This window comes from Cryptomeria japonica, chromosome 11, assembly GCF_030272615.1.
Source record: "Cryptomeria japonica chromosome 11, Sugi_1.0, whole genome shotgun sequence".
Lineage (NCBI taxonomy): Eukaryota > Viridiplantae > Streptophyta > Pinopsida > Cupressales > Cupressaceae > Cryptomeria > Cryptomeria japonica.
In genome coordinates, this window is record NC_081415.1 from 307,889,477 (window position 1) to 307,910,911 (window position 21,435).

General features: G+C 37.2%; 1 protein-coding gene across 1 annotated transcript in view; it reads right to left on the bottom strand.

Moving 5' to 3' along the window:
• The window catches only part of LOC131071913 (uncharacterized), a 170,872-nt gene that overhangs the window by 108,619 nt on the left and 40,818 nt on the right, over nt 1-21,435 (bottom strand). The window contains exon 5 of the mRNA XM_058007886.2: nt 18,728-18,845. Within this exon, the coding sequence (XP_057863869.1) occupies nt 18,728-18,845 (118 nt within the window). The remainder of the gene's footprint in view (nt 1-18,727; nt 18,846-21,435) is intronic.

Here is a 21,435-nt window from a genome sequence, read left to right on the forward strand (position 1 = left end):
GAATCTTTTTGGTCGAACCGGCTGATGAGTCTTTGGGTAAACTCATTGTAGGTGGAGACGTTTTTGTGTGATAGGGTAATGAGACCGTTATGCCACCAATTATGGGCATTGCCGGTTAAATGTGATATGGCAAATTTTATAGCATCTCCTTCGGTCATTGGGTTGTATGATAGGTAGGTGTCTAATTTTTGTACCCAAGCTTGGGCCACATCCTTCCTTGCCCCATCAAAACAGGGTAGGGACATTTTGTTAATTTTAGCTTTGAGGTCGTTACACATTGGTTTCTTCCTCCTACCCTCATTAGTCTTGGACTCACAGAAATCCCTGAAGGACACCACCCTCTGAACCTCTGGTTCTAGCCTAGCATAAATTTGGGCGATTTCTTCCACCCCAAGTATGGCCGGTTCCTCCTCCTCCCTCACATGTTCTTCCCTAGGGAGAAATTCGGGAATTGTTTGCCTAGAACTCTGAGGCGATCGTTCGCTGTCAGCGTGATTAGAGTGTGTCTCTCTTCTAGGGTTTGACATATCTCTATTGTTGTTGTTGGTACTTTGGAGGATTAACTGGCTCATTCTTTCAAATTTCTCGTTGGTTTGCTTCATGAAGGTCTGGAACTGTTTGGCTAGTTGATCAGCCATTGCTTTTGCTCCTTTCTTCCTTCGATATGTGATCATAAACGAGGAACGTTTCCCACAAGATGGCAGGATTATGCTCTGATACCACTGTAATGTCCCTACTAGTTAGAGATCATTAACCTGCAAAACAGATTGTTAGAACACAACAAACGTATATATATACATATATAAGTAATCCAAATTACAACCTAACTTCAATGCTCAATTAACATAATCATAATTTTTATCTAATAAAAAGGATACGAATGCCATACGAAGGTATGCCCTTAGGTGGCTGTGAAGCTCGCCTTCTTGGAACCCCTTGGTTCCAAGCCCTCCAGGAAATCAAAGGTGAATTCGAATCCTATCTTGGGTGTAACCTTTTACACCCAAGCCCTCCAAGGAAGACCCTTGCCTTTCCTTGCCTTGGGTGATGCCTTCATCATCCAAGTCCTCAGAAGGGATCGGTCCGACCTTGGAGTCCTGTCTTGAGTATAACCTTTTACACCCAAGCCAGCCAAGGAAGACCCTTGCCTTTCCTTGTCCTGGATGATGCCTTCATCATCCAAGTCCTCAAAGGGGATGGACTCGATCCTTCCTTTCTTGGTTGGGTTTGAATCAACCAAGCCTTGTATTTGCATAACATTTTTAGTTCATAAATATTCTTTTATGTTAACATGAACTCCTAATACATCATTTAATTAACTTATACATATGTATCAACATGACATTTTCATCCTTCACATCTGTAATATGTTTCTTAAAATACCTTGTATTCCTAAATTCCTTTTGATATGCAACTTACGTATATGACATTTACAAGATTGCTTTTCCCTATGTTATGACTAGTGAATGCTATACCTTACAATGTGTATAAGTTCTCACTAAACAATTATGAACGTGACCTATTAATGGACTTACCCATTACCCCTTGTTTATTAATTAATACTAATTAATATTAATGGACATCTACCCTTAATCATAATTATTAATACTAGTAATAAAGGAAACCCTATATATTATACCTTAACTTCATATAGGACAGGGTCCTTACCTTGCTGTTCGCTGACCTCCCTCTTTTCTTTTCCTCCTGATCGCTGCTTCCCTTTCTACCGTGCTACTCCCCTTTATATCCCGTGAGGGGTTGTGTTCCCCCACGGGCACCTTCCGCATGAAGAGGTGCGGAGGTAACCGTAGCTTAGGCTGCGGTTACCTACGCATCACTTCATGAGGAGGTAGCCCCAGCCCGTTGGGAATGCTTCGTGTTAAGTTAGTATTTAATATAAAATGTAATTGTTATTCACATCTCACATAATATAATATTACTAATAATTATTTAATATATTTTCCATGTAATATATCATTTCTATTTAATGTATTAAATATGAAGTGCATTTCATGTACCTTTTCAATATATTAAATATTATATTTCAAAAGTATAATTTCCCCCTTTTGTTAAATATATACATTTCTTTAATTATATAATATATGATATATCAAGAGTATATTTAAATACTTTGTCCATATTAATTTTAAATAACATTCCCTTTTTTAAATATATGTTTTGATTAATTCCTTTACAATAGCCTTTAACCCCGCAAGTGTTTTTACATTTGGTGATACCGTAGGGGTTATCACATCTTATGCATGATTTAGGACCCTTGATTCTTGATTCGGAGGTTCTAGTCCTTTTCTGGGTCTTTGAAGTTAGTTTTGTGTTTTCGAGTAAATCGGGGTTACAAACCCGAATTACACTTCCCCTTCAAACTTCTTAGTCTAGTGCAAATCGGGTTTGTAACCCGGATTTACACCACCTTATAGCCTAGTCTTTCATGTAGTTATAACCCCAACCTAGATCTAAAGCCTTAAATCCTGTTTTTAGTGCAAGGCGGGGTTGTAACCCCAGCTTACACCAAGTCCTCCCATTTTGGTGCAACTCGGAGTTACAACCCCGACTTATGCCAAGTTCTCCCTTTCTGGTGCAAGGCGCGGTTATAACCCCGACCTGCACCAAGTCCGCCCATCCTAGTGTAGATCGGGGCCATAACCTCGACCTACATCGAGTCCCCTTGAAACGGTGTTGTTCAGGGCCATAACCCTGACCTACACAGAGGTCTTACCCAATGGTGTAAATCGGGAGTATAACCCCAATCTACACCAAATCCTTTCCCAACAGTGCAAGTCAGGGTTATAACCCCGACCTACATCGTTTCCTTTGCATTTTGCCAAAGTGCCAAGTGTTAGTGCAAATCGGGGTTATAACTCCAACTTGCATCGTGATCCTTTCTTAGGTGTAAATTGGGGTTATAAGCTTGATTCGCACCAAAGTCAATTTTTCTTCTATCTTTTGCACGAGTGCATTTCGGACTTATAAGTCCGATATGCACCTTTATGACTGTTGACCCTTCCCAAATGTAAATCGGACTTATAAGTCCGAAATGCACTTCTTCCACCCCTTTTGGTCATTTTTATCCAACTTTGGGAATTCTTCAAATCCATTCAGCAACTCCACTCCAAATGCTAGATTCAGCACATTGGGACCAAATGACTGTGAAATACATGCTACCTTGCGACAATATGAAGATTTCTTGAAGAAAAATGGAGACAATGATGAACAAGACGAGGCTTCAGACACTTAGTCATCTTTATGATCTCTAGCCTAGTGTCATTTTGTAATCTCAATTAACACCTAAAGTGTCATTTTGTATTCACGCTTTTCAATCTAGAACTTGCACGTGTCCTAAGTCAAATCGAACTCTACCTTTGACTTGGTCACAAATTAGTTGTAATTTTCCTAGTTTCATGTTGCACCTCTCCTCTATATATATGAGGATTTCCATTGTAATAAGGATCATCTTTTGAGGATCCATCTTTTAGATTAGGGAATCTTTAAGCTATATGCCAAAACTCTGCCGAAGTGAAGAGCAAAAGTGAAACTTTGTGTTCCTATTGTGATTTTACAAACTTGATGAAATAAGAAGATAGCTTTGGCATCCAGACTTTGTGTTGGATTCATTTGTGGTTTATGGTGAGAGTGTTCTTATTTCATTCTTGTTGTAGATTCTTATTTTGCTCAAGTAAAGGTGTTATTGAGAAAATATTGTTAAAGAGTAGAAACTCACATTTCAGCTTTTGTTTATTAGGATTAATAGAAGGACATAACAACTTGAATAATTGAAGCTTCATATTGTTATTTCAAGAAAAGATTATCAAAAGTTGTAATAGGATATCAGGATAAAGACTTTGTGCTTTACTTTGTTGTCTTAGTACACAATAGTGGGCTACAGAAGTTATTTGTAAAAGGTTGATAGGATTATAGTGACTACAAGACTTTGAGCTTGAAAACTATTTTTCTCATCCCGGAGAAGCAACGAGGGACTTTGTGCCTTCACGGAAACTTTGCTTCTTTACTTGTATTTGATCATTCCTACATTTTGGGTTAATTTGTAACATTGAAAGTGTAAGAATTATACTGCTCTATGTTGTAAATTCTTTCCTGAAGAGGATAGAATAACATCTATTCTGAAAAAAGAGAATAGGATGATGTACCACCCAAGTTTAGATTAGAAGTCGGAAGTTTTATTTTAAATAGAGTAGTAAGTGAAAGGGGGAGCCTTCCCTAAGAAAGTAGGAGAGATTTAATCTCACACACTGTGCTTGAAGCTACAATTTTGTAAACTTCTTGAGTTTGCAAAATTTTCAAACCAACATGTTCTACATATTGGATGGGGACATCACAAGTGAAGGTGCTATTGGGAACATGGTTGATAGAAGAGACAACAATGAAGGAAGCACCATGCAAATTTTGAATGATCTTGCAAGGGGACAGCAGTAGTTAGTACAATTAATGAGGCAAATGATGCAACACATGAACACAAATCGGAATAATGGAGGTAATAATGACCATCATAAACAATGGAGGTAACAATGGGGAAGTTAGTAACATGAACATACCAATTAATAACCATTCCAGAGCTGCAAGTGGAACAACTCCTAGACCATTGATATCTACTTTCTTGCAAAATAATGTTGCAATAGGAGCAAATCAGCGATATGAAGAAGAGGGCTTTATAGACTAGTTAGATGAATATCAAGCATTAGGTGATGAGTTCCATGCTGCTATGGTTCCAGCAAATGCACAGCTAGATCATGGGTGCAGAAATTGGACACTTCTCATTAAATTCTATGTTCGAAAATAAGGCTATCAAATGTGCTACCCTACATTTGCATGGCGAGGCTCATGAATGGTGGTAACTACTATCACAGATTAGTAATTGAAGGACATAATGACTTCCTATGCAAAGTTCAACCAAGTTCAACCAGAAGCTTATTAACATATTTGATAAGAAAGATCGAGAGTTGCATTTCAGGGACTTGGCTCAGTTGAAGCAGAATGGTACCATTGATGCATATATTGTAGACTTCCAAAGGCTTGCTATTATAGTTCATGATGTATCAGAGAGGAGGTGGATAGTGCTCTTCATTGAGGGGTCATCAGAACTTCCTCATGGTTGGCTTAAGGCCTTTGATCCTCCCACTCTTTAGGATGCTATTAGGAGGGCTAGGAACATGATGTTCTCTAGTCGAAAGGAAAAAAAAAATCAAAGTCTAAGTTCCCTGCACCCAAAGAAACGGGACTCGGACTAGGCTCGGACTCGGCAAGGCTGACTCGGACTCGAGACTCGGCGTCAGACTCGGCTCCAGACTCGGCTAGACTCGGGAAAGTGAAAAACTCAAGAAATGTAGAGATTTTTAAAGATTTAAAACTTGTTTCAGACACCCTTTATTGAATACACCTTAAAGACACAATAACATCATCAAACTCGGCTCATTTGATTACATACAAAAGTATACATCAATCACATAAGCATAAACGCAAATTGTAGCTGAAGAAAATAACAAACATAGATATATAAATATTGTCAAATGTATACAATATTACAAAACTCATGGAATAAAAAATACATGTCATCATATGATCATCATCAAATGTTTCATACAAATACCAAAGGTAAATACAACTACAAGCCTATGGCTCAGAGAAGCCTGCACGGCAGCACCCTCCGGCCCCGGCCCCCTACGAAGGTGTCTAAGGTAGGTCCTAGATGATTGGACAGCCATGGCTGCTCCCCGTGACACCATGCCATGCTCACCAACATCAGGAACATCCGTGTCACTATCTGCCTCTGAATCTCCTGTCTGTGCTCGTGCTCTCGGCTCCTCCTCTGCCATGGCTACAATCTCAACCTCTATATCTACCTGGTCGATCCAATCAGCATCAGACTCGGAGGTTAAATTTTCCCTACTTCTATCGACGCAGTTTCCCCCCATATTTTTCGACGGGGGTTTGGGGGCAGCGCCCCCAAGGTGGGGTCAAGGGGCATCGCCCCTTGCGGGGCCAAGGGGCAGCGCTGCATCTTATGTAAATGAATTTCAGAGGTTGTATGCCAATTGTTTGTTAAAATGACAGCAAGTAGATGTGACTGCTAATAAGTCCTATTTGCCCCTAATACTTGTAGTTGTTGTTCTAAATCGTTCCTATGATATTCTATTATTGTTCTGGCTCAAACCTTCAATAAAAAATTGCTTCAGAATGTCCTTTAAGTCTGACTGAAACTGTGAACAGCATGATAAACCATGACAGCCAAGTGTTTGTTGAAATGTCTTGGTGAAATATATTAGGATTTTATGTCAGAAATTTAGCAGGGACATTACATTATCACCCACAAACAAATGGGCAAACATAAATAGTTAACAAGTGGGTGGCAAGGTACATAAGGAGCTATGTGGTTGGTCATCCATCAAAAGGCTTGGGTCAAATGTTTGCATCTAGGTGAGCATTGCTACAACACCATTTATCATATGAGCATAGGCAGGACACCTTTTAGGGCTTTGTACAGTATGATAGCAGAGCCCCTCGGGCCAAAAATTGGGTACAAAAACATCAAAATATCATGAAAGCTCTGAAAGAGAATATCCAATGGGCTCTAAACCAACAGAAGGTATATGCAGACAGACACAAGACAAAGAGGACATTATTTACAACTGCAACCTTATAGGCAGACCTCACTCAAGAGGAATGGTGTAAAAAAGTTAAAACCTAGATTCTATGACCCTTACAGGATTACACGGAGGATTGGAGAAATTGCCTATGAGCTGGAGCTACCTGAGAACAGTAAGATACACAATGTTTTCCAAGTTTCTTGCCTTAAAAATGCACTTGGACAACACATTACACCATTTGCAGAGCTACCACCATTGGATGAGGAGGACGAACTAGTTTTGATTATTGGAGAAATAATTGATGTCAAGGAGAAGAGGCTTAGGAATAGGAGTATTCAAGAGTATCTAGCTAGATGGAAGGACTTGCCCGCAATAGACACCATGTGGGAAGGATAGCAAATTCTTTAACACCCAAATCTGCAATTGCTTGAGGACAGGGAATTTCAAGGAGGGAGGATTGTAATGTCATCTTCTTCATCATAGGTGTTTGGAGACATGTCATTAGCCTATTTTATTTCCATAGACTAATTTGGAGAATTAAATAAGAGAATATTTTTATGTAGTGTCCCCAACTACGGATTACCTAAATTTTGTCCTAAATTAGTAATTCCAAAATATAGTTTATCATTTTTTCAAATTATGAGAGTGACTTAATCTAGTCATTCAATAAACTAAGGAATAGACAAATAAATACATAGATTAATAGCACACAAATTACAAAGAATGATCAATGTGTCTTTCTACCTATAACCAATCATAGTTTAGTTTGGTAGGAAAGCCTCAAGAGGGCGCCTGTAAACTGCTCAACCTAACTAAGCCCAAGAGCACGCAGCGTCCCACCATGACAACTCACCTCTTGGCCCTCAAGAGGCAGGAACGTCGCACTATGACAATTCCATCCCTTGGGGTGGTGTACTTAGCTTGGGAGAACCAGTAAACTGCAATTCCCTACCTTACTTCCTCCATTCATTCCTTTGATTGATTACGGGATAAGACATACACACATATACAAATAATCAAAGTAATTTATTTATAATCTTATCCATAATATTTATAATTCATTCTTTATATATATATATATATATATATATATATATATATATATAAAATCTAATTGATATTATTTCAAGTATATATGTTTGTATATCAAGCTATTATAAATTTTGCTAACATCATTATCATATATAAATCTATCATCCTTATTTTGTACCATATAAATATTTTATGTGCTATGAATGCATATTTAATTAAGTATGACTGTCATACATATTGCAGTCTATATTAATATTACTATTAAATTCTGCATAAGAACATTATCGGGCTTCATATATTAAGCATACATATTAAGCACATCCCCATGCATACCACCAAGAACAAGGATGTTACTGCCTGGAACTTAATAACAGTTCTGATCTGATCTGATCCATGCTGATATCACTGGAGGCTTTTGATTCCTTTCCTTTATATCTAGAGGTCACACCTCTTCATTATGGATGCCCTTTGGCAAGAGACACGCCCTTCACTATTAGCACCCTTTGAAAGAGTTCAACTCTTCATTACTTCTGCCATTTGAAAGGGACACAACCTTTCACAATCAGATCTGCACTTATGATTCCCAAATTATCCCCCCTTTCAAAAGAAGTTCTCATCTCCCTTTTATATCTCATGTTTAAGGGAGTCACAACTTTTCATCTTATGCCTTTTGACCATTCATTAAAGTTAGCTAAATTTTAGTTATATATAATTATATTCTTTTATATTTTTATTTCAATTTTATTTTTATTCTTTTGTATTTTAATTTTATTATTATTTATTATTAAAATCTATTTCAAAGTGGGGACATTACATTTTAATTAATTAAATTAAGTTACCTTCAGTTCTTGTAGGTGACTTCATTTAAATAATTTTATAGTGTGACTAAGTCAAAAGCAAAAATAAAATAAAGTCACTTTCACTTTATTAGGCAAAAAGGTGATATTTTGAATTTTAATTAATGTGAATTTTAAATAGAACTTCTTGAAAGTTCCCAAGGAAGTTATGGAAGACGAGTAAAGGAGCTCATTTGATCATCTTAGACATTTTATTTCTCTATTCAAGTTTGCACTACAAGTTCAACTATTAAACCTGATTCACACAGGATTCACAATTGAGCACATTGAATAGATAATTTATCGTAGGTTTGCAAGCAAATGATAAATGATTATTTTCTCTGATTTATAGATGGTAAGCATAATCAATGGGTTTCATTCATGATACCTATCACTAGAAATATCAAGCGAATAAGTTTGGACACCATAATTGAGGAAGGGTCATTGAATACATATTGTTGGGCATGAGAGTTAATCCTAAGTTATCAAGTTTTGCAGGTCTACCGCGAATCGGAGCTCGATATGATTTGGGTCTGGGTAGAAACCGGGTCTGCCCCAGGTGCACCCCGAGCAACAGAGTTCTCTGTGGGTACGGCTCAGCCGGACCCACAAGGAACCTGGCAACCAAGGTGAACCTGGGGCGAATCTTGGAGTGAACCCGGAACCCAAGCCCATGGGTGCCCAAAAACAAGGCCCATGGGTTAAAAAGTGAATTTTTAAAACTTAAAAAACAATTTTTTAAAACTTGTATTTTGCCTAAAACCATAATTCCGCATTAAAGGTGCCTTTTTTTCTCTATATGCTCATTCTTCTCATTTTATTTGCATTTTTCAAGTTTTTTTCTCTCTAAGCAGGTTTTGAAGGTGATTACATTTTTCTTCGAAGGTGAAGGCTACGGAGGTGTGAGACACATCAAAGGCGTAGGAATCGTCGAAGAAGCAAGATTTAGCCCTCTATAATATCCCGGATAATTTTTATTTTATTTGAAGTGCAATAAGAATTACAAACAAACACATAACCCGTTAAGGTTAGAAAATATAATCTTAATGCTTGCTGAAATTGTAACCCTTCCACTTTCTGATTACCAAGTGCCCAATGTGGGAAGGTGAGAGCATACAGTGATAAGGGGTTCGTTAGCTCACAAATCTGTTGGAAATTATAAAGCAAGTACAATACTGGGCGGCAAGCCAGCTCCTTCCGCTTATCTAGCGGGAAAGCAAGGCACTTGGCGGTGAACCAACCAAGAGAACAACACTGCAAACACAAATCACTCTACTGCAATATTTCAACGAGAGGATTGAATCACAAATTTTCAGATATAGGCGGCAAGCCAGCCTCTTCCACTTTTCAACGGGATATGAAGATTACAATCCAGAATGGGTTAGTAGTACTACTACTTAACCTTACAATAGAGAAGGAAGTGAGAGTAGAAGTATATTGCTGAACACGAGATAATGATCATCAAACTAATTCAACATCAAAACAACAGGCTGGAAATGCATAACCAACAACCCATAAACTCACTAAATTACTCATATCTCGCTCAAATCTCTCTCAATTCACTCCAAATCACTCCCAAACCAATACTAGACAAGCAGCAACTAAGACAATCCAAAAGGGAGCTACCAAAACACTTCAAAATACCTTGCACGCATCCCAATGCACTCTATAAAACCCACGCCTAGCTAGGATATTTCGATTTGCATTATTAAATTCAAAAATCAGAAAAAAGTGCTACAAACTTACAAGAAGTATCGCCAACAGCAAGAAGGAAGATTGAGCTAGTACCCAGAATGATCAATCGCTCAGGCAAAGAGGTGTGATCAAAAGCTTGCTTCAGCCACAGGGAAACCAACAACTCCAGAAATCACTCCGAACTCGAAAAACACTAAAATGTGCACTAAAAATGTCATAGAATACATCACACAGCTAGGTCCTATATCTCAAGTACGAAACTGGAAACACTAGGGAGCCGCACTCCGAAGCTTCAAAGTTCATACGCCAATCCGGCAGCATAACGATGCAATTTTTCAAGATCCCAAAATGAGAGCCCAAGGCTCATATTTATAACTCCAAGCCTTCCCAAATGCAAATGCAAATGGCACCCAAACTCAACTCAAATTCCCTTTCATTTCGTTTCATGTCTCCTCCAACATGGCGCCCACTTCCCTCTTCCTAGGCAAGTTCGAACTTTGCCTTATGGTGGCGTTTTTGCAATATAAAAAACACAAAACAAGAGATGTTTTATCCTCCCCATTTGCCACCAAAAAATACGCCTTTTGACTTAGGAAAATAACACATGGATATCAATTAATTATTTTTCCCTAAGTCATCCTCAATACATTTAATCAGTAAATGCAAATATTTAAATTTGCAACCTTTGACAAGGAAATAATATTTAATTAAATTACTTATGACTCCCATACTGATCATTAACAAAAACCAGGATGAAGCGGAGTAAAGAAGACCATAAAACTACTGCAGGATCAGGACCCTGTCCACTGCAAAAAATAGAAATGCTCCATACTGCCACTTACTAAAAATAGTAAGTCATGAATTACGACTTCGAAAAGCATGATGTTCGCACCCAGTGACAGAGCATGGAAAGCTCAGTAAGACAGCATCATCCAAACAGCCAACCCCTAACTTACTAAAACTAGTAAGTTCTCGCTTCACCAACATTTGAAACCCTAATTCTTCATTCCACATAGCCTACGAGTCTCAGGAATAGGCCAATGGACCACTGAAAGCATATCATCGAGACGGGGACATTACACCATCAAAGGTGAGTGAGTCCTCATTTTTTTCAAGTTTTCAAGATAAAAAATTTTAAATTAAAGTTTTTTAAAAAAAAATTTAAATTAAAGTTTTTTAAAAAAAATTTAAAAAGTATTGAATATTTTTACACTTTGTATGCATAATATGGGGTTATAATACCAATTTTTTTTTTAAAAAATTCAATAATGTTGAGTTCTCTATTTTTTATTTTAGGTGCATTATTCATATAATCATACATAATACCTCAGACTAAAAGTGCAAGTGCAAGCTCTAGCTCAATTACCCAGGCCCGAACTCAACATAACCCTTTTAAAATTGATGTCGATTCACCACTTTGGCATTATACAACAATGATCAAGCAAATGTCTGGTGGTGGGAGTTTTCTTTGGCAGTGTAACCATTGTGGCATAGAGTACACCAGCTCACACTATTGAGTGAAAGGTCACCAATTCTTCATCCTTGGATGTGGAATAAATTTTGTAAGGGGTCAGATGGAAAAGGGCTACCAAAAGCTCTAGTTATGGAAAATATTAGAGAACAAGAGGAAGCTAATAGGAGAAGCAACAAACCAAAGACTAATCATCCTCTTGCCAAGGCAAGCTCGAATAGGCCTCCTAGTAGTATTGACTCCACAAGACCGGCTGGCCCACATCATTTCATGCCAATACCACCACCTTTTGGACCAAAGAATGTTGTGGTTACACAAAAAAGAGGCTCATTGGATAGTGCCTTCAAAAATGAAATGAGAGAGATTGCAGATCAAAGCATTGCTCATTGCATTTATGGCAATGGGCTTCCTTTCGACATTGTTAGATCACCTTATTTTTGTGACATGGTGCATACCCTTTGCAAAACACCTCCTGATTATGTTTGTCCTGGGTATGATAAGGTACAAACCACCTTATTGGTAAAGAAGAAAGCTTCCGTAGAGACACAATTGAAAGTCATCAAAGATACATGGCCATAAATAGGTGTGTCCATTGTTTTTGATGGATGGAAAGATTGTAAAAATAAGCCATTGATCAGTGTTATAGTAGTGTGCCCTAAAGGGGCGATGTTTTGAAAGCAGTGGATTGTGAGGGGCAAGTAAAAGATGCAAGTTCCATTGCTAATATTTTCATTGAATTCATTAACATGGTGGGGCCTCAAAACGTTGTCCAAGTCATAACGGACAATGCTAAAAATTGTAGGGCAGTTGGGTCTACAGTGGAGGCTACATATGGTCACATTTTTTGGACACCATGTGTAGTCTACACGCTCAATTTAATCATGCAAAAGATTGGCACACAAATTGATTGGGTGAAACAAGTGTACACAAAGGGCGAGGAGATTCAAATGTTTGTGACCAATCATCATATGTCACAAGCCATATTTAGGACCACCTCCAAGTTAGAGTTGTTGAAGGTAATTACTAATTTAAATTTTCTTTTTAAACTTTTTAGATTTTATTTTTAATAGTTGATATATAATGTGTATTTTTTTATGCCTTGTTAGGTTGCTGAAACACAATTTGCATCTCACACGCTCGTCTTAAGACAACTTGTGAAGGTACGAGAGGTTTTGAGTTCTATGGTCATCAACACCTTGTGGAGTGTATGGAAGCAGTCCAACACAAAGAGAGCTCAAAAAGTAAGAGCATTGATCCTTGATTATGAATGGTGGGATTGTGTGGAATATGTTTTGAACTCCATCAAGCCCATCATGAGCATGATTAGGTATGTTGATATTGATCACCCATATTTGGGTGAAATTTATGATGGCATGGATTGCATGGTGGAAAAATAAGAGAAATAATACAGAAAAGGGAAAATGACCCAATGGAGACATTTTTCAAAGTTGTGCCGCAAATTGTTGTTGACCATTGGAACTATTGATGTTGTAGCTAGGTCGGATTCCTTCTAGGGCCGACCTAGCACATGTGGGTGGCTAATTGGCCTATCAGCCTTAGCCACATTATTATGCAAAATTCAATGTGTAATTTGTACTTTGGTCTGGCCCTAAATGGGTGATAAGATTTGTGAATTAAGTTGGGCCCTAAATGGGCGAAGTAACTTGTAACATATAAATGTAACTTGTGAATCTGATGGGGCCGACCCTATATCATGTAACTTGTATATGCTTATTGGTCTGACCGTATATTGGGCGCCAAAGCATAATTATTATTATGAATTCAAATAGCAAGGCCAACCTAAGGCATACAAGGCATCAAGGCTCATATATATGCAAGGTCATTTCATGCTTCAAAGACATACATTACATCAGCAAATTATCTCTGCAAGACTAGCGAATTTCTCCAACATATGATCGGCAAATTTCTTCTGTGATTCATCTCTCTAGCAGCAGTGATTCATTATTCATGAACAGCAAGTCTGAAGAGCAGCAAATATCATCCTTGGTCAGCGAATGGACTTGCATAATCTGTGCATGACAGCGAACAGACTTCTGAGATCTTGCAGATAAGTTAATGCTATTGTTTGTGCCCTAGTTTGATGTCATCATTCTGCTGTTCTGAGTTACCTGCTGCTTCAAGTGTTGAAGCAAAATTGTAATGTTACAATCTGTTTCTGCATAATAAAGATTGAGATTTGTTGCTGGTTTTGTTCACCTCCAAGAGGGAGGTTTTCCCAGGGTACTCTTGTGTTATGTGTGTGCATTGTGTTGTTTTCTGTTCATTGCTATCAGTCTGATCTAAAATAACAGGAACAAGATGACCACCCCCTTACATCTCTTAGCATTTGCTTTGACACCAAAGTTTTATAGTGCAAAGATGCTTGCATCACCAAGGAGGGTGCCACCATATAGAGATGCGGAGGTTGCTACTAGCTATAGGGCTGCCTTTGAAAGGATATACTTAGATGAGGAGACTAGAGATATTGTCTTAAGGGATTTTGGCCAATTCGTATCTACAAAATATCATGATGTTGTAGCTCTTCAAGACAAATATGGGATGGATGCTAATAAGTGGTGGTATGTACATGGTCAAGGCTCCATGTTCTTGCAGCCTGTTGTAATTAACCTTCTCTCCCAAGTATGTATCTTTTTTATTTTTTATTTTTATCGTTACCCAATTCCATTCAATGCTATCATATAAAAAAAAAATTATTTTATAATTTATAAATTTATAATAATATTTTAACAGGTTGCAAATTCTTCTTCAGCTGAGATGAATTGGAGTACATACTCCTCCATCCACTTAGTCAAGCGTAATCGTCTGGGTGCAAAAAAAGGAAAGGATTTGGTCTACATACACTCCAACCTTCGTCTATTATCACATAAGAAACTTGAATATAATGAGGATGCGACAAGGAATTGGGATCTAGCCCCTAAGTGTTCTGATTTAGATGCTACAGTTGCACAACTTGCCCAAGTCTCTATAGATGAGGCAGCTGTGGAACATGATAGAGACGTGGCCAGTGGGAGTGGCATTCTAATGGATTGTGGTTCAAATGATGTTCAATTTGAACCAAATGATGACCTTGCACTTGGGCTTGATGCTTCAGATGAAGATGAATATGGAGATTAAATCCTATATGGCTTGTAATTTGAATTTTCATTGTGTCATGACATTTTGAAAATTGAATATTATCATTTTTGCAAATTATGAATATGATAATACATTTACGATATTATGAATATTTATTGGCAATTATGGATTTATGTATGGAAAAATTACATTGTATGGATTGTCATTGTATCATTGTAATAATAGTAGTGATGGTTTATATTTTATAATTTTGGTGTTTGAACATGTGTGTGTGTACGGAAGTACCCATACCTGCACCCAAGGAAAAAATTTGTCATACCCGTGATTCCGTACCTGTACTCGTACCCAAATTGGTAACTTAGCATTAATCCATAAAGGCGGCATGGTAGGGTGTTCATGCTGGTCACAGTCGTCATTAGTCACAAGGCACAGCATTTGGAGTGATTTTGGGTCCCTTAGGTGAATAATTTCTGGTTGCTACAGATCACTATGGGTGACTTGAGTTTTGCACAGGATTATCAGAAGAATTAGAGAGGTCATGACAACCTAGAAACCCACTTATAGCAGGCACAATATGAAGACCTCTTTTCTGGTCAAAAGTGTACTCAAGAGGTTGGTGAGAGTTTGCAGTTCTATTTGAAGGAAACATGAGGTGTAAAGGACTTGTTTTGAGCATCATATGCTGTCATTTGGAGCTCACAGATCTAGTGGAGGTGTGGCATTGGGTTTGAAACTAGTGCATGCTGTCCTCAAACATTTGCATACGTTGTAGTATGAGACAAGAACTTATATATATTTATATTTTGTATGCTAATATTCAGAATAGCAAGTTGTAAAAGTTTCCATTTAATTTCCAGTCTTTCGAAGGAATGGCAATTTTTTGATATAATGTCTCAAATGAGTTAGCATTTATTGGAATGAGTTTATGGTAGAAACTTGTTTTAAAATCCTCCAAGAAATATTCTCAAGTGCTTATAACCAAAAATCTACATATGCAAACAGTTTGACAAAATGCTTGTGTGCCAAAACTAGTTAAAATAACAATATTCCATTCTGAAAAATTTAGCCAGTATATTACAAACACATATGATTGGTCTTGAAGTCTTTTAGGGGTAGCAATTTTGGGAACCAACTAGACTGAGACAAGCTGACAAACAAAATTTGTAGCAGCACAATAATATTAGAAACTATATTTCATTGACATTAATATGAACATTACGAACAAAGATGCATCATCTAAAAAGAAAAAGAGTCCAATAAACTTTTGACAAAAACTTTAAAATCTAGGAGTTCCTAGAGAACGTTGACCTTGTTAAGCGTGCTTCTTTGTTTATAAAAATCTAATACTGATCTTATTACATCTTCCTCCAAACTATGTATTGCATTGCATGATGAAATCACTTGTAAGACAATATTCCACTTTTTGAACCAATCAAATCCTTAAATACTTCTTGCACATCTTTTGGCCATAAATGTCTCTACACAGTTTATTGAGAATTTAATAAATCTCATTAGGTATAAAGTGTTGGGATTACCTAGAATTAGAATGCGCAATACAACCTTGTACAAGTGAAACTAAATTAGCACAAATAGCAATATCGATCATATACAATGAGAGTGTATGTAATGTACATAGAAACCTTGCATATATAGACAAGGTAGATTAGGTAGGAAGGTAGGACTGAACAACTAGCTAACCTTCCAAAGATGGAACACTTGTGAGCTCACTTGACAAGTATGTGAGAAAGTGTCAAATATGCATGCAAGAGGTGTGTCACGAAGTGAGGGAACATCTCAAACACATGAGGCGAGACAAAACTCTAAAGTCCATGTTATCACCCTCATATCTTGAAAATTTTATTTGTGCTTACATATTTTTATCTAGCATCCATGGCTAGCATCATCTTCTTATCTTCCTTCATTGGGTGGCACCTTACTTTCCCTTGTTACATATGTTCTCAAGATCACATTTTACTTGTGTTCTTAAATGCTTATCACATAATAATATATTTTGTACTTCAACATTTTTCCTCCTTACCATCAATTCCCTACATCATTTGCATGCAGCCATTTGGAGGGGAGGCATATATATGACTAATGTTTCTTTTGTGAGTTAGGTCTTACAATGATAAACTGATAATCATTCCCATGTTTAACGGACCTTTATCACTATTTTTGCAAAGTCGGAATCCTATCACATTTCCACTTAGTCAGAATCCTGCAACACTTCCCTTAGGCAAAATATCTCACCCTTCTCCTTTATACTTTTACAGTTTTCGAAGATAATTTTCAAGCAAGTTGTAGTTAATAACTATTTATAATATATGATGCTACTCATTGCATACTTTTTCAGTTTTGTAGGTTTCCAATAGACGACTCATTATGAGGAGAGTACAAGAATTTTCAGGAATATTCATATCCTGAGTATTTGAAATATTTACCTTCAATGTTGACTACTTGTTCCACTTTGACATGAATCCTCACTGTAATTTGCATGCATATCAAAGTTGGGGCAAAATCTAATGGTGTAAACCCGTACCCATTTTGGCCCTATTCCAATTAAATAACATGTCTATCAGTGGCATATTCTTAATGTAATGGTGAAAATCCATACCCATTTTGGCCCTACTCCAATTGAATACCATGTCTATCAGTGGCATATTCTTGTATTAAATATGGATCGCAACCTTATTCTAGCCTATCCCCATCATCACTCATCCCAAGAACCAATATTGATCCCTGAATCTACCTCTAGTGGCCCTAGTTCAAATGCATAGATAGATAATTGACCTAGGCTTCTAAGTCCATGGATTTGAACCTCAAACTTTTCAATCACAAAATTCAAATTCAAATTTGTTGACTTCTTCCTATTAGCCATTGTGACCTGACCTAGTGCACATCTATGGGGATTTGCATGCTATATTATATTTTAGGACATGCCCTAATTCATCACAAAAATCTAGATCTAGGTGTGTTCATAACACATCCATAGAAAGCATAACTGGGGCATTAGTTTTGCAACATCATTCAATGAATACTCATTGTCTCCAATACTTATTCATCATCATACCAAAGGATAATAAATCCTTTCCTAGCAAGTTCCCAAACAATGTCCCTCAACATCACCCCAATTTAAATACAGGTACAACAAGTTGAGAAGCATTTGCACTGGCCATGAAATTCTCTACCAATTCAATCCTATAAGTCAAGTTCATGTACATACACCAAGTTCATTCCTGCAAATGCAAAGAGTTTCATAGGCACAAATTTGAACCAGAGTGAACTACAATCAGTTTACAAATTCTAAGGCCTTTTTCTTCACAAGGCCCTATTTTTCTGCATATTGGTAAATCTATTCACGACACCTTCAGCAGTAATATTCCTTTATCCAGATTCCATCAAAGTATTGCATTTAATTTATTTAAATTCCATAATTTCAGTTCTGCATTTATTGTTCCAGTCCTAACCCTAAATCCTAGGCTTTTGTTATTGTTTAAACTTTAATTAACTTAGGATATTTATGTGAGGTGCTATTTTCCCCTACAACAAACTAGGTATACTAAACTAGGATTGACGTGCATTATTTGTCACTTTTATTAGATATAATAAAGCTTTTTCCTTTTAAACCCAGTTTTTCTTTTATGCATAAAGCCCAGAAAATCAAGCAAAGGAGTTCAGCAGCCAACTACTTGTAGGAACAAAATCACAAAGAATAAGGGCAACAAAATCGACCATGAATTTCATTCCTACAACTACAGATGAAGTCTTAAAGAAGTATTTCGAGAGATGATTTCTTAAAGTAGAAATGCAAATAAAATATATATAGGCTACCAACATATGATAGAGATATATGGTCCCTATTATTCTTGCTATTCAATGTGTGTATTCATTAATAGCCATATTCGCCACATTTGATTTGATTCCATATAGATGAGTTCCTTACTATCAACATCGTACTCGTTGAATAAATATTACAGTACCTTTCCTTCTTGAATCAGTTCTTGAAATGCCTTGAGTTGCTCAATAAATGGTATGCTTTCCCTCCATTTTGAAGTATCATATAAGAACTCGCCAAAGAGTGGCACATAACGATCAGGCCTGAATAATTACAAGAGTTAATGGCCTACACAAGAATTAGATTTGTTGTACCGTTATTTAGTGAGATAGCTAAACAAATAACAAAGAATAAGTTGAGGCCGAAACATGAAATAACCATCAAGGAAACTCGCACCTTATTTGAAGCTGTTTATCAGAAAATAATACATTAGGAGTCGGATAACTATGTGTGAAAAACACGATACCAAGAATTTGCCAAAGCATGGTATTCAAATCAAAGGACAATATATCAAAAATTTAATCATTTGAAAGTACAAAACTCAACAAATCTTTGGAAATGAAATTATTTTGTGTATCCAGATAGATATTTTACATAAAGCTATATGTGTTCTACCAGAAGGGGTAGTGTTGTGCATTCTGCACACATCCCCATCCTTTTGACAAAGACCCCCATTTTTGTCTGCCCTTGTAAAGGAGAGAGATAAGGAGTCTCCGTGAACAAAGCCATCACTATTCGTCTTCCTTGCTGCGTAGGGTTAAGATGCAAATAAAGTTCTTAAAACTCTTTCCTCGCCCCTGCATCCTAGTTTAAAGTGGCGCATCTGCAAATGATGGCAATAACTCGAAAATCACTTAGGGAGAAATCCTACGTTTTCATCCAAAGACCCGAGAGTCATAACGAAAAAGTAAAACTCACAAAGTAAGCTTTTGGGCCGAAAGGACATAACACTTAAAGCTCCCAAAATCGTCTTGTAAGCTGAAAATGACTAACAGTTCACATTCGCACAATTGATTTTAGAGAACGTTCTTTGAGGAGAAGGACAATCAAGGAGTACTTGGTGAAGTGGAAGAATTTGCCTGTAGAGGATGCTACTTGGGAGAATGAAGAGATTTTGCAGCATCCAAACTTGCGGTTGTTTGAGGACAAGCAATCTTGGGGAGGGCGGACTGTAATGTCCCCTTTCTCAACAGTAATCAGCTCAGTTGACCGGTAGCCTATTCTGCAAACCCGTAGGCTAGTCGGAAGCAGAAATTAGGGTTTCCTACCTCTGAGAAGATGTTTAGCATTTTTTATGGCTTGCACGTTGGAGTTTCTCAGTTTGGGTTCTGGATTCTTTCTGGGTTTTTAGAAAGCTTCGCAATGGTGGTACATGCATAGCAAGCAGTGGAGTTTGGCGAACTTACTACTTTTAGTAAGTGGAGGTGAGGACCACTCACTTCTCCGGGTTTTTCTAAGTTTTCTGAGAGCTTCGTGATGGTATGATATGCAAATCAGTCTTAAGACTTTTCTGGACTTACTATTTTTAGTAAGTTGTGACGGCAGCTCAGAATGTGGTTAAAATCACTTCGGAAACACTTGCTATTTTTAGCATTATGTTATTTATAGTAAGTACTATTTTTGGCAATGCTATTTTTGGCCAGTTTCAGTGGTCCAGTTCAAAAGCTATTTCAGCTAGTGCAGTTTTCGGGATCTTGGCCTTCAACTCACTTTGGCAATATTCAGCAATGGAAGGAAAAAGTATTTTTAATACTTTAATGTTTTCCCATGGCCTAGGCATGACTTGTTCTATGACTTGAGAGGGGGTTGATTGGATGCTTAAAATATCAATTTTATAACTTATGGTTGGACGCCTTTTGGAGGAAATTCACATTTAAGAAGTTTATAATTAGTGTTATTTTAGCATTTGCTTAAAGTTGGCGTCCACTTGAGGGAATAATGTAATTGTTGCCAAATAAAATATTATTATTCCTTGGGCGATTTGGTGAGGGAATGAAATGAAGAGAAATGAAATACAAATTAAAGGAAATTTGAATGTTGTTGTTTAATCCCATATTGGAGGGAAAGGAAGTTCGATTTGGAGAGGAAGTTATAAATATGTGCCTTGGCCTTCATTTGAGACTATCCATATTTATTGCAATGAAATGCTGCCAAAATTCAGAGTGATTGCTTCAAGGAATGCATACCTCCTAGCTGATTCTTAGCTTCTTGCTTGAGAGATAGCAACTAGTTGAGATTATGAAACTGTTCTTTACACTGAAGAGGAGATGGAGTTCATCGTTGAATTATTTGATGTTTTTTGATGAGTTTGGTGTGTTTGTGAGTTTCCAGTTTGCCAGTTGAGAGTATAGCTGAAGTGGTTTTTACATCATAAGTCGAAGGAGGAATTTTTGTGGCTTCTAGGTATTCTTTCTAATATTTCCTAAGGCCTAGGCAATACGACTTACCAGTTTACGGAGGTTGATTTGGAGTTCTGAAATTTATTTTGTAAAATCGCCCTCTTCCTAGGTCGTACCTTGTTTGGAGCTGTCTTGGAATGCGTGCATTAAATATTGGATTGGATTTGCAGCGGGTTATTGATCCTATAATTGCAGATTAAACTTATATCAGATTTTCTTATGCTTCTATCGTGATTTGCTTTCAGAATATAAGTTAAATAATCTAATAATGTTTTGTAGCAGGTTTTTGAACAAGGCTGAGTATTAATTGATTTCAATACTTCTTGATGCCTTATCGAATTGCAATATGTATCTTGACTAACAGTCATGTCTTGAGCGGACAAGACTCCACAAAGTGGAGACATGTCTACTCAAGACATGACCTTTCATTGACGCCACAGTCTTAGTATAATAA